General features: G+C 38.0%; 1 protein-coding gene across 12 annotated transcripts in view; it reads left to right on the top strand.

Moving 5' to 3' along the window:
• The first annotated feature begins 2,075 nt into the window (after nt 1-2,075).
• Nucleotides 2,076-14,843, top strand: part of LOC115569791 (band 4.1-like protein 3) — a 31,886-nt gene continuing 19,118 nt past the window's right edge. For all 12 annotated transcript variants that reach the window (XM_030397912.1, XM_030397906.1, XM_030397911.1 and 9 more), the window contains exons 1-9: nt 2,076-2,153; nt 5,792-5,870; nt 5,954-6,133; nt 6,216-6,320; nt 6,397-6,439; nt 6,570-6,645; nt 6,736-6,857; nt 7,298-7,394; nt 12,360-12,447. In XM_030397912.1, coding sequence (XP_030253772.1) covers nt 5,802-5,870; nt 5,954-6,133; nt 6,216-6,320; nt 6,397-6,439; nt 6,570-6,645; nt 6,736-6,857; nt 7,298-7,394; nt 12,360-12,447 — 780 coding nt within the window. In that variant the 5' untranslated portion in view covers nt 2,076-2,153; nt 5,792-5,801. The remainder of the gene's footprint in view (nt 2,154-5,791; nt 5,871-5,953; nt 6,134-6,215; nt 6,321-6,396; nt 6,440-6,569; nt 6,646-6,735; nt 6,858-7,297; nt 7,395-12,359; nt 12,448-14,843) is intronic.

The raw sequence follows: 14,843 nt of genomic DNA, 5'->3' as shown, positions 1-14,843 counted from the left end.
TCTGACCTTAAAATCAAAAGAAGACTGTAAAGAGATCATCAACAAAATAAGATTTCATTTATTTATTTTATACTTTTCATTCATGAAACAGTCGAAACTCGTCAGTGTCGTGATGCGGCCAACAGGGGGAGACAGACTCTCACACATCCCACAATCCTCTGCGGGCAACCATCATGACCCAGTGACTGCAGACAGCTAACAGCCCCGCCCCCTCGTGAGATTGACAGCTGTGTAAATGTGTGTGAGTGTGTGTGCGTGTGTGTGTGTGGGGGGGGGTAATCTGTGTGGGCGGGGCCTGATGTGTCAGAGTAAAGATCACTAATCCATCAGACAACAGGACGCGATACACACACACACACACACACACACAGGATTCATTTAAAGGACTTTAACCTTCGTCATCTTCATCTTCATCATCTCAACACCTGCACAGGTAACACATACACCCAATGTTTAATGTCAGACAGGTGTGTGTCTGTGTGTGTGTGTGTGTGTGTGTGTGTGTGTGTGTGTGTGATGTCGCTGTTTCATGTCGTCTGATCCTCCATCTTTATCTTCATCATCATAGTCATCTCCTCCACATGTTGTTCACAGAGAGCGTGTTGTTGTTGTTGTTGTTGTTGTTGTTGTTGATGATGATATTGTTGATTTTGTTGTTGTTGCTGTTGTTGTTGTTGTTGTTGTTGTTGTTGTTGATATTTAGATGTAGTAAACATGTTATTTGTGTCAGCAGCGTCTCTACGGAGGCCCTGAAAGGTCAAACTGACACGTCCACAAACAGGTTGTGTTGGTTCGGCTTCACACACAGAATCAAATCAAACAGCTGATTTCACTGTGTGATCATCAACATTGAAGATCAATATATCTCATCATCTTTAAGTTCTCGCATCATTTTATCATCTTGCTTTTTTGTAGTTCACATTAAACTTGTTCCAAAGTTGAAGCTGTGATAATAAATGATCAATAAGTGACCAATAAATGATCGATAAATAATACATCAATGACTCTGACACCTGTTAATCAACTGATCAATAACTACTTCAGTTTTCCCACCTGATGCAGATCAGTGTCAGGTTTCAGTTGTTTTCAGAGTAAATATATTGATCAGCTGCAGATCCAGAGTCAAACTGATAATATTGATACTGATTACACTCATGTCACTGATAACGATATGATTGATAACAATATTACTGATTGGAAAAAAGAAGACAAAACATTTATTTACTTAGAACACGATGAACAGTCTGATCATTTTATTGATTATCAACAGATGTTTATGTTAACTTGTTTAATATTTGATCTTCTGAGATTTAAACATTTTGATGTGTTTATACTTCGATATTAAATATTAGTCAGATTATTGATTATTGTTTGTTTGAGTCCCAGAATAAAAAGAAACCATTGATTTTTTTTCTAAAGGAAGTAATTAATACTATTGATCATAAACATGAAGAAGATTAGATGTGATTGGCAGCTGGCTGCCTTCTGATCAGTTATTGATCACAGTGATCAGTTCAGTGTTTCACAGAGTGGCTGAAAATATAAAAATGATCATTTGGATATGTAACAGGAAGTAGTTTTATTCAAATACATATGAATACACATATATAAATATACATATGAATACAGTAACCCCTCGCAGCCACTACAGATCACAGCTGATCAACAATCAATATTCAGCACACATCAGGACCGACTGACACTTTTTATGAAACTACAAACCGTCGATATTTAAAGTTTCTCTGATACATGAAGAGTGAAGTTCACTATATACATGTATTTATAATATATACATGTGTTTATAATAGGCTATATAATATATATATGTGTGTTTCTCTTCTTCTGCTGGATCGATCGCTGGTGAGTAAAACACACACACTCTCACACACACACACACACACACACACACGATGAGGCGGGTTCAGTTTATACAAATACTACAACAGTACTTCATGAACATCATCAGTACTTTAAATTACTGACTATCTATTTTAAAAACAACTGCTGTCTCCGCTCCGTGCGTCATGACATCACAGCTCCGCTGCCGACGCGCGCTGTGTCGTAGAGAGAGGTGACGTAGTTAAAAAAAAGAAAAAAAAAGAAAAAACGTCCGTCACCGGGAGGAAGAGGGCGAGCGTCCTGCACGAGGACAGGTAAAGATGAGCTGATGGATTGATGTGCAGGTTATTGATCACTGATAGAAGGGATCATCACTTTATTATCGATGATCAGGATCGGGGGGCGGTTCGAGATAGATAGATAGATAGAGAGAGAGAGAGAGAGAGAGAGAGCATCATTCTGCTTCATCACACTGCAGCTCAGTGTGTGTGTGTGTGTGTGTGTGTGTGTGTGTGTGTGTGTGTGTGTGTGTGTGTGTTGCAGCGGGGTGTTTCCTGCTGCAGGACGACAAAGACTCAGAACCACAACGACTGGACCGCATCCCGTCTGTGTGACAAACGTCTCATTTCAGACAGAATTTAATGTTATTAACGTTTAATTTAAAAAATATAATATTATGTGTTATTTATAAGTTTGTGTTGTTTTATAAGTTCATGTTAATTTGTGTTAATGACCTCCTGTGACGTCACAGTTGATTTTGCTGATCAGCTGTTTCAGATCACATGATTAGACTTTACTGATGTGAGAAAAGGCATCAGACAAACATCAGAAATCAATAAACAATAAAGGTGACAGAAAAATATGTTGCAAATATAGATATTACTAAACTTTATTTATAAATCAGCTACAAACAGTAACAACTGCAGGACTGAAAGATACAACAACAATACAATCACACGATCAATACATAAAATCAAATAAGTCAAATAAACTAACAGTGATTAAAAGTTAGATACACTTCTCCCCCAAAAAATCATCCAAAACATTTGTACTCTTATATTCAGTGTTTCAGCAATTTTAAAAAAGCTCTTTGATTGGACACAGAAAGTTGCTTTGTTAACTGTGTCGCTGTTAGCTGTGTCGCTGTTAGCTGTGTCACTGTTAGCTGTGACGCCCTGTTAGCTGTAACGCTCTGTTAGCTGTGTCAATGTTAGCTGTGTCACTGTTAGCTGTGACGCTCTGTTAGCTGTAACGCTCTGTTAGCTGTAACGCTCTGTTAGCTGTGTCACTGTTGGCTGTGACGCTCTGTTAGCTGTAACGCTCTGTTAGCTGTGACGCTCTGTTAGCTGTAACGCTCTGTTAGCTGTAACGCTCTGTTAGCTGTGTCACTGTTAGCTGTGACGCTCTGTTAGCTGTAACGCTCTGTAAGCTGTGTCATTGTTAGCTGTGACGCTCTGTTAGCTGTGTCACTGTTAGCTGTGACGCTCTGTTAGCTGTGTCACTGTTAGCTGTGACGCTCTGTTAGCTGTAACGCTCTGTTAGCTGTGTCACTGTTAGCTTTGACGCTCTGTTAGCTGTGTCACTGTTAGCTGTAACGCTCTGTTAGCTGTGACACTCTGTTAACTGTGTCGCTGTTAGCTTTGACGCTCTGTTAACTGTGTCGCTGTTAGCTGTGACGCTCTGTTAGCTGTGACGCTCTGTAAGCTGTGTCACTGTTAGCTGCGACGCTCTGTTAGCTGTGACGCTCTGTTAACTGTGTCGCTGTTAGCTGTGACGCTCTGTTAGCTGTGACGCTCTGTAAGCTGTGTCACTGTTAGCTGTGACGCTCTGTTTGCTGTGACGCTCTGTTAACTGTGTCGCTGTTAGCTGTGACCCTCTGTTAGCTGTGTCACTGTTAGCTGTGACGCTTGGTTAGCTGTGACGCTCTGCTAGCTTTGTCGCTATTAGCTGTGACGCTCTGTTAGCTGTGTCGCTGTTAGCTGTGACGCTCTGTTAGCTGTGACACTGTTAGCTGTGTCGCTGTTAGCTGTGACGCTCTGTTAACTGTGTCGCTGTTAGCTGTGACGCTCTGTTAGCTGTGACGCTCTGTAAGCTGTGTCACTGTTAGCTGCGACGCTCTGTTAGCTGTGACGCTCTGTTAACTGTGTCGCTGTTAGCTGTGACGCTCTGTTAGCTGTGACGCTCTGTAAGCTGTGTCACTGTTAGCTGTGACGCTCTGTTTGCTGTGACGCTCTGTTAACTGTGTCGCTGTTAGCTGTGACCCTCTGTTAGCTGTGTCACTGTTAGCTGTGACGCTTGGTTAGCTGTGACGCTCTGCTAGCTTTGTCGCTATTAGCTGTGATGTCTGTTAGCTGTGTCGCTGTTAGCTGTGACGCTCTGTTAGCTGTGACACTGTTAGCTGTGTCGCTGTTAGCTGTGACGCTCTGTTAGCTGTGACACTCTGTTAGCTGTGTCGCTATTAGCTGTGACGCTCTTTTCGCTGTGATGCTCTGTTAGCTGTGTCGCTGTTAGCTGTGTCGCTGTTAGCTGTGACGCTCTGTTAGCTGTGTTAGCTGTGACGCTCTGTTAGCTGTGACGCTCTGTTAGCTGAGTCGCTCTGTTAGCTGTGACACTCTGTTAGCTGTATCGCTGTTAGCTGTGTCGCTCTGTTAGCTGTGACGCTCTGTTAGCTGAGTCGCTCTGTTAGCTGAGTCGCTCTGTTAGCTGTGACACTCTGTTAGCTGTATCGCTGTTAGCTGTGTCGCTCTGTTAGCTGTGACGCTCTGTTAGCTGAGTCGCTCTGTTAGCTGTGACACTCTGTTAGCTGTATCGCTGTTAGCTGTGTCGCTCTGTTAGCTGTGACGCTCTGTTAGCTGAGTCGCTCTGTTAGCTGTGACACTCTGTTAGCTGTATCGCTGTTAGCTGTGACGCTCTGTTAGGTGTGACTCTCTGTTTGCTGTGTCGCTTTGATGTTTGAAGTTACATTATCATTATTATTGTTATTGTTATTATTATTATAATCCAAAAATTTGATTACGGTCAATTGTCTCTTCATCTTATTATCACTATTAGTTACTTATTATTGTTATTATATTATTTCTGGCCAATAGGATCCAAGTTACATTTAAGAAAATAATGTTCTACATATTCCTAGTAAGTTATGTCATGTCCATGTTGCAATGAATTGTGGGAGTTCTGCAGACAGTCAACTTCAGGCCTCATGGAAAGGATGGATTGTGAGTTTGGAGCCTTCAGCCATCGCAGACGTCCTGTGAATGCCCCTGAAAGTCAGAGAGTCTGAGCGCAAAAAAATGTCTGAATCTATGTGGATGCAGCCGCGGAGCAGAAAGTAGAGCACTTAAAACTGATGCTGCCTTCAAGGACACGAGCGCAGATCACGTGAAAAGTTGAGAAAACGTTTATTCTGTTCTGGACATTTATGTACATTGGTACATATTTACTGAGATAACTAACCCAAGTTAACGATTAACGTTACAAAGACATTTACCTTCACATTCTTCTGTGAAACAGCGTCAGTGTCGTTCAGGTTACTCAGGTGCTTTCTAGCTAACCTCATTTAATCAGAACAACCTTTGCTCTGTAGTGAGTTTCCTCTTTTTTGACTACAAATGAATGCACCATTTCCCTGAACTCCAGAGTGTTATTACTATTAATCTCCATGGTAAATGTTGTAACCGCACCTGATGGTGCAGAAATCGGTACAATCGGGGTAAATCCAAGAATAGTTTTGTGGATTCATGACTTTCTGACTAACCGTTGTCAACAAGTCAAATTCAATTCATGTGTCTCATCCTTAAAAGCCATGAACATAGGGGCACCACAAGTGTGCGTTCTGTCTCCTATTCTATATACCTTATACACCAGTATAAGTAACGTGCAATGGTGACCACATGAATTTCCCACCTGTAGGATAGTAAAGTTTACCTTAACCTTAACCTTAAATGTGCCGCAGGTGAATCACCATGACGACAGAGGCAGGTGAGCCACAGGAGTCTTTCCCTGAAGCCGCCGCCCACTCCACACCGAAACAGGTAAAAAAAACAAAAAACAAAGAACAATAAATAATCATTCTAAACAGAGATGTGAAATGTGACATCATTTCCTGTGCCCACAGGGAGGGGAGGTCAGGCCGCCCCAAAGCCAACCTCGGAGCTCATTGGCTGACGACTCGTCAAGTCACCTGTCATCGAACAGTCGGATCGCTCGCTCTCCAGCAAGAAACCCGCTGAGCTTCAGGACGATGCAGACCAAAGTGACCCTGCTGGACGGGTCACTGTTTACTTGCACTGTGGAGGTGAGACAGCTGGAGACAGGTGAGACATGTGGGACAGGTGAGCACATTATCAAATATGAACTCTGTCCTGTTTCATGTGTAGAAACGGTCTCGTGGTCTTCAGTTGTTTGAGAAAGTCTGTGACCACGTCAACCTGCTGGAGAGAGACTACTTCGCTCTGTGCTTCAGAGATGCTGACAACAACAAGGTACCTGTCTGTCTGTCTGTTTACCTGTCTGTCTCTTTGCCTGTCTGTCTGTCTGACCCTACCTTTTGTCTTGTAGAACTGGCTGGATCCAGCGAAGGAGATGAAGAAGCAGGTCAGAGGTCAGTAGCCCCGTCCCTTCCACCTGGGGGAGGGGGAAGTTTGATCCTGATTGGTCAGTTTTGGTAGCAGATCCTGATCCATTAGAAAAGGTTGAATGTGTTAACCAATCCCCTCGTCTCTGTCTGGTAGGTGTTCCCTGGAATTTCTCCTTTAACATCAAGTTTTACCCTCCTGATCCCACTCAGCTGTCTGAGGACATCACCAGGTAGACTCACTCACCTGTCTATCCAGCTCAACACTGTCACATGTTGGTTCATCTGAGATAGGTAATGTCTATCTGTCTGTCTGTCTGCAGGTACTTCCTGTGTCTCCAGCTCAGACAGGATATAGTTTCTGGTCGTCTTCCATGTTCATTTGCGACTCACACCGTCCTCGGCTCCTACACCGTCCAATCAGAACTCGGAGATTACGATCCCGGTACTGCACTGCTCTGCACTAATACCACATATAACCCGACAGATCCCCACAGAACCCTGCTGTCCCCTATAGAACAATACAGAGCCCAGGGCTCAGCAGTACCCTACAGTACCACGCACAAACATACAGTACCCTACAGTACCCTACAGTACCCTACAGAGGCTTACATACCCTACAGAACCATAACGAGCCATACAGAGCCATTCAGTACCAAACCCGAATCATACATTACCCACAGGTACTCTACAGAACCCCCCAAAAGCCCTTTAGTAACTTACAGAACCCAACAGAATCTTTCTCTGACTAGTTTTACTCCCCTGTACTGTATTATTGTACTTATCGGCTATCTCTGTCTCTGACTACCTGTCTGTCACTCTCTGAACACCTGTCTGTTTGCCTCTGAACACCTGTCTCTCTCTCTCTCTCTCTCTGTCTCTCAGATGAGTGTGGTTCAGATTACGTCAGTGAACTCTGTTTCGCCCCGAATCAAACAAAAGAAATGGAGGAGAAGATCATGGAGCTTCACAAAACATACAGGTTCTCTTTTATAACATTAAATGAAACATAAGGTTCCGTTTATAAATGTTAATGAAACATAAGGTTCTGTTTATAAACGTTAATGAAACATAAGGTTCCGTTCATGAACGTTAACAGAAACATAAGGTTCCGTTTATGAACATAAAATGAAACATAAGGTTCTGTTTATAAACGTTAAATGAAACATAAGGTTCTGTTTATGAACATTAAATGAAACATAAGGTTCTGTTTATAAACGTTAAATGAAACATAAGGTTCTGTTTATGAACATTAAATGAAACATAAGGTTCTGTTTATAAACGTTAAATGAAACATAAGGTTCTGTTTATGAACATTAAATGAAACATAAGGTTCTGTTTATAAAAGTTAATGAAACATAAGGTTCCATTTATAAACGTTACTGAAACATAAGGTTCCGTTTATAAACGTTAAATGAAACATAAGGTTCTGTTTATGAACATTAAATGAAACATAAGGTTCTGTTTATAAAAGTTAATGAAACATAAGGTTCCATTTATAAACGTTAATGAAACATAAGGTTCCGTTTATGAACGTTAATGAAACATAAGGTTCCGTTCATGAACGTTAACAGAAACATAAGGTTCCGTTTATGAACATAAAATGAAACATAAGGTTCTGTTTATAAACGTTAAATGAAACATAAGGTTCTGTTTATGAACATTAAATGAAACATAAGGTTCTGTTTATAAACGTTAAATGAAACATAAGGTTCTGTTTATGAACATTAAATGAAACATAAGGTTCTGTTTATAAACGTTAAATGAAACATAAGGTTCTGTTTATGAACATTAAATGAAACATAAGGTTCTGTTTATAAAAGTTAATGAAACATAAGGTTCCATTTATAAACGTTACTGAAACATAAGGTTCCGTTTATAAACGTTAAATGAAACATAAGGTTCTGTTTATGAACATTAAATGAAACATAAGGTTCTGTTTATAAAAGTTAATGAAACATAAGGTTCCATTTATAAACGTTAATGAAACATAAGGTTCCGTTTATGAACGTTAATGAAACATAAGGTTCCATTCATGAACGTTAACAGAAACAAAAGGTTCCGTTTATGAACATAAAATGAAACATAAGGTTCTGTTTATAAACGTTAAATGAAACATAAGGTTCTGTTTATAAACGTTAAATGAAACATAAGGTTCTGTTTATGAACATTAAATGAAACATAAGGTTCTGTTTATAAAAGTTAATGAAACATAAGGTTCCATTTATAAACGTTACTGAAACATAAGTTTCCATTTATAAACGTTAATGAAACATAAGGTTCCGTTTATAAACGTTAAATGAAACATAAGGTTCCGTTTATAAACGTTCAATGAAACATAAGGTTCTGTTTATAAACGTTAATGAAACATAAGGTTCCTTTTATAAATGTTACTGAAACATAAGTTTCCATTTATAGACGTTAATGAAACATAAGGTTCCGTTTATAAACGTTACTGAAACATAAGGTTCTGTTTATAAACATAACATGAAACATAAGGTTCCGTTTATAAACGTAGATGAAACATAAGGTTCCGTTTATAAAAGTTAATGAAACATAAGGTTCCGTTCATAAACGTTAAAGGAAACATAAGGTTCTGTTTATAAACGTTAACAGAAACATAAGGTTCTGTTTATAAACGTAGATGAAACATAAGGTTCCGTTCATAAACGTTAAATGAAACATAAGGTTCCGTTCATAAACGTTAAATGAAACATAAGGTTCAGTTTAGAAACGTTACTGAAACATAAGGTTCCGTTTATAAACGTTACTGAAACATAAGGTTCTGTTTATAAACGTTAACAGAAACATAAGGTTCTGTTTATGAACATTAAATGAAACAGAAGGTTCCATTTATAGACGTTAAATGAAACATAAGGTTCTGTTTATGAAAGTTAATGAAACATAAGGTTCCGTTTATAAACGTTACTGAAACATAAGTTTCCGTTTATAAACGTTAATGAAACATAAGGTTCTGTTTATAAAAGTTAATGAAACATAAGGTTCCGTTTATAAACGTTACTGAAACATAAGTTTCCGTTTATAAACGTTAATGAAACTTAAGGTTCTGTTTATAAAAGTTAATGAAACATAAGGTTCCGTTTATAAACGTTACTGAAACATAAGTTTCCGTTTATAAACGTTAATGAAACATAAGGTTCTGTTTATAAACATAACATGAAACATAAGGTTCCGTTTATAAACGTAGATGAAACATAAGGTTCCGTTTATAAAAGTTAATGAAACATAAGGTTCCGTTTATAAACGTTAAATGAAACATAAGGTTCTGTTTATAAACGTTAACAGAAACATAAGGTTCCGTTCATAAACGTTAAATGAAACATAAGGTTCCGTTTATAAACGTGAACAGAAACATAAGGTTCTGTTTATAAACGTTAACGAAACGTAAGGTTCCGTTCATAAACGTTAAATGAAACATAAGGTTCCGTTTATAAACGTTAAATGAAACATAAGGTTCTGTTTATAAACGTTAACAGAAACAAGGTTCCGTTTATAAACGTTAAATAAAACATAAGGTTCCGCTTAAAAACGTTACCAGAAACATAAGGTTCCGTTTATAAACGTTAAATGAAACATAAGGTTCCGTTTATAAACGTTAAATGAAACATAAGGTTCCGTTTATAAACGATAACAGAAACAAGGTTCCGTTCATAAACGTTAACTGACACAGAAGGTTCCGTTTATAAACGTTACTGAAACATAAGTTTCCGTTTATAAACGTTAATGAAACATAAGGTTCTGTTTATAAACATAACATGAAACATAAGGTTCCGTTTATAAACGTAGATGAAACATAAGGTTCCGTTTATAAACGTTAAATGAAACATAAGGTTCCGTTTATAAACGTGAACAGAAACATAAGGTTCTGTTTATAAACGTTAACGAAACGTAAGGTTCCGTTCATAAACGTTAAATGAAACATAAGGTTCCGTTTATAAACGTTAAATGAAACATAAGGTTCTGTTTATAAACGTTAACAGAAACAAGGTTCCGCTTATAAACGTTAAATAAAACATAAGGTTCCGCTTAAAAACGTTACCAGAAACATAAGGTTCCGTTTATAAACGTTAAATGAAACATAAGGTTCCGTTTATAAACGTTAAATGAAACATAAGGTTCCGTTTATAAACGATAACAGAAACAAGGTTCCGTTCATAAACGTTAACTGACACAGAAGGTTCCGTTTATAAACGTTACTGAAACATAAGTTTCCGTTTATAAACATTAATGAAACATAAGGTTCTGTTTATAAACATAACATGAAACATAAGGTTCCGTTTATAAACGTAGATGAAACATAAGGTTCCGTTTATAAAAGTTAGTGAAACATAAGGTTCCGTTTACAAACGTTAAATGAAACGTAAGGTTCTGTTTATAAACGTTAACAGAAACATAAGGTTCCGTTTATAAACGTTAAATAAAACATAAGGTTCCGCTTAAAAACGTTACCAGAAACATAAGGTTCCGTTCATAAACGTTAAATGAAACAGAAGGTTCCATTTATAGACGTTAAATGAAAGATAAGGTTCCGTTTATAAACGTTAAATGAAACATAAGGTTCCGTTTATAAACGTTCAATGAAACATAAGGTTCTGTTTATAAAAGTTAATGAAACATAAGGTTCCGTTTATAAACGTTGCTGAAACATAAGTTTCCGTTTATAAACGTTAATGAAACATAAGGTTCTGTTTATAAACATAACATGAAACATAAGGTTCCGTTTATAAACGTAGATGAAACATAAGGTTCCGTTTATAAAAGTTAATGAAACATAAGGTTCCGTTTATAAACGTGAACAGAAACATAAGGTTCTGTTTATAAACGTTAACGAAACGTAAGGTTCCATTCATAAACGTTAAATGAAACATAAGGTTCCGTTTATAAACGTTAAATGAAACATAAGGTTCTGTTCATAAACGTTAACAGAAACAAGGTTCCGTTTATAAACGTTAAATAAAACATAAGGTTCCGCTTAACGTTACCAGAAACATAAGGTTCCGTTCATAAACGTTAAATGAAACAGAAGGTTCCATTTATAGACGTTAAATGAAACATAAGGTTCTGTTTATAAAAGTTAATGAAACATAAGGTTCTGTTTATAAAAGTTAATGAAACATAAGGTTCCGTTTATAAACGTTAAATGAAACATAAGGTTCTGTTTATAAAAGTTAATGAAACATAAGGTTCCGTTTATAAACGTTAAATGAAACATAAGGTTCTGTTTATAAACGTTAAATGAAACATAAGGTTCTGTTTATAAAAGTTAATGAAACATAAGTTTCCGTTTATAAACGTTAATGAAACATAAGGTTCTGTTTATAAACATAACATGAAACATAAGGTTCCGTTTATAAACGTAGATGAAACATAAGGTTCCGTTTATAAAAGTTAATGAAACATAAGGTTCTGTTTATAAAAGTTAATGAAACATAAGGTTCCGTTTATAAACGTTAAATGAAACATAAGGTTCTGTTTATAAAAGTTAATGAAACATAAGGTTCCGTTTATAAACGTTACTGAAACATAAGTTTCCGTTTATAAACGTTAATGAAACATAAGGTTCTGTTTATAAACGTTAAATGAAACGTAAGGTTCCGTTTATAAACGTTAAATGAAACATAAGGTTCCGTTTATAAACGTTAACAGAAACAAGGTTCCGTTCATAAACGTTAACTGACACATAAGGTTCCGTTTATAAACGTTAAATAAAACATAAGGTTCCGCTTAAAAACGTTACCAGAAACATAAGGTTCCCTTCATAAACGTTAAATAAAACAAAAGGTTCCGTTTATAAACGTTAAATGAAACATAAGGTTCCGTACATAAACGTTAACTGACACATAATGTTCTTTTTATAAACGTTAATGAAACTATAGATGTTTTTGGGAGTGAAACAAACTGAAGCAACGTGTGATTGTGTGTTTAGAGGGATGACACCGGCTGAAGCAGAGATGCACTTCCTGGAAAATGTGAAAAAGCTTTCGATGTATGGAGTGGACCTTCATCACGCGAAGGTAAACTCACAGAACATAACCCTTCAGACTGCAGGTGAACAGGCGACCGCTTCATTCAGACAGCTCCTATAAAACATACAATGAAATATAACGTAGAACAGTTGAGTTGGAACAGCTCCTGCTTTAACACGGACACGTCTCTCTTCTCTCTCTGGTTCTCTGTGCGTCCCGGTTGTTATTTAAGTCAGAACTGGTTTTCTTCTTTCAGCTGGTTGTTTGAGTTTGGGGTTTGTGATGTTTGATGCGTTCTACAAAAGGAATGTGAGTGTTTTAATCGCTCCTCAGCCTCTTCTGTGTCACTGGAGGTCTTCACCTCTGAACTGTGTGTCTTTAGCACTGATAGCATTGTTAGCACTGCATTAAAGAAACAAACAGTATCTGTATTGTAGTGGTTCAGTAATAAGGAGTAGTTTGGCAAGCTCTAGCCAGAGAATCGCCATTTATTTCAACACGCGCAAACAGCTTAACAGACGGGAAGTCTCTCCCAGCAAACATCCCTTCACTCACGGTGCCAACATTTTTGTCATCTTTGTTACAATTTTTTGCAATTGCTGAAACACAATTTTGTAAACTAGACGGGTTTTATCAAAAGATTTAACATAATTCACAAAACTACACACCCAAACCTCAAAACACCTCGTATATCTCCTGCAAAATGAAGCACTGCAGCCTAAACTACATGTAGCATTATCAAAATCAAACTGTTGCACCAAACAGCACACTCCATTCATGTTACCAGATGTTTGTCTAACCAGCTACACACTGTTGGGCAGAATGAAAAATATGCTTTGCCATAATACTAAAACAGTTTAAATTGTATAGAATTCTTCAGATTGTTCACGTGCACAGAAATATTTGCAGATACACACACATGCTGCTGAAACATTTATTAATTTATTTTTCAGTTCAGTGCAACACATGCACAGCAGATATATTTACATTAGCGTGAACAAAATATGCTCACAAACAGTAACTAAACAGAAAACTGCAGAAACAGAATGTGACATCGAGAGGCTGATGACATCATCAACTCAGGTTGTTCTGATGTCATCTGAAAGTTGTCTTCTTCTTTGGCCATGAGCTCCTCTACCAGCTCCTCCTCTCACTCTTCCTTCCTCCCCTCCCTCTTCCTCTTCCTCCCCCTCTCATTCTCTCCCTCCCTCTTCCTCTTCCTCCCCCTCTCATTCTCTCCCTCCCTCTTCCTCTCACTCTTCCTCCCCCTCTCATTCTCTCCCTCCCTCTTCCTCTTCCTCCCCCTCTCATTCTCTCCCTCCCTCCTCCTCTTCCTCCCCCTCTCGTTCTCTCCCTCCCTCTTCGTCTTCCTCCCTCTGCAGCATCTTCCATTGTTGTTGTAAAAGAAAAGCAGCTCACCTGTGTTCTGTTAGTGCTACTTCCTGATTGAAGTGGTAACAGTTAACAGTTGTTTGGTCAGCTGGCACATATAGTGGCCAATGAGCTCATGTAGTGTCATTTTGACTGACAGTGTTTTAAAATGACAAACATGTGACTTGATGTCAGGTTGTTGTGTCTGATGCAGAGAACCTGTTCAGTGCATTAAAAAAATGAACATTTTGAATTGTAAAATGTGTGTAAAGCGGAAAATGTGTTTAAAGTTTTGGAGAGTTGAGAATATCTGTGCTGTGCATGTCGTGTTAGTGTGCTAGCAATCGGAAACAACTGTAACTCGACACAATTTAACCACAGAACAAAGGATGTGAATTAACCCGCAACCGTCGTACACATCATCTTATTCAAGTTACATGTGTTTTATTTATCTTTATGTATTTATTTGATTTATGAATTTAACTTATATATAACAAAACTATATAAACTAAAAAGGAACACAGTGAGAGGATCAGTGCAGCTGATGTTCTGCTTTCTGGTCAATCACAAATACGTGACCCACTTCCTGTCCATTATTAATCATCTTTGTGTGTGTGTGTGTGAGGGTGTGTGTGAGACTGTGTGAGAATATGTGTGTGTGTGTGTGTGTGTTCAGGGTGACATTAATGATTTTTCCATCGTGGCTGTTGTCCTGATTGATTCAGTCTCTCTCTTTCGGGCAGACTGTCTCTCAGTTCTGGATCAGGAGCAGGTCTAACAGGATCCACAGCGACCTGATCGCACTGAACACAGATCTAATCACAAAACATATTGATTTATTGGAGGGATTTAAAATGCCTAGTTTAAATTCTACAAATGAACCTTAAAGACGTCCAGTGTTTGTTCTGCTTTGTAATGAAATCAAGGCAGTTTGATGAAAGCCGACATTATTTACTGATCCAGTTGGACACCAGGTGGAGTCAGTGGACACAAGATCAAAAGAAGTGAGGCAGATAAAATACAAGCAGACGGATCAGACGCACAAAATCAGACAGGCAGTTCCAATTACAGGT

Source organism: Sparus aurata, chromosome 19, assembly GCF_900880675.1.
Source record: "Sparus aurata chromosome 19, fSpaAur1.1, whole genome shotgun sequence".
Lineage (NCBI taxonomy): Eukaryota > Metazoa > Chordata > Actinopteri > Spariformes > Sparidae > Sparus > Sparus aurata.
The sequence above is the reverse complement of the archived record's forward strand: the minus strand, read 5'-3'. Positions and strand labels throughout refer to the sequence as shown.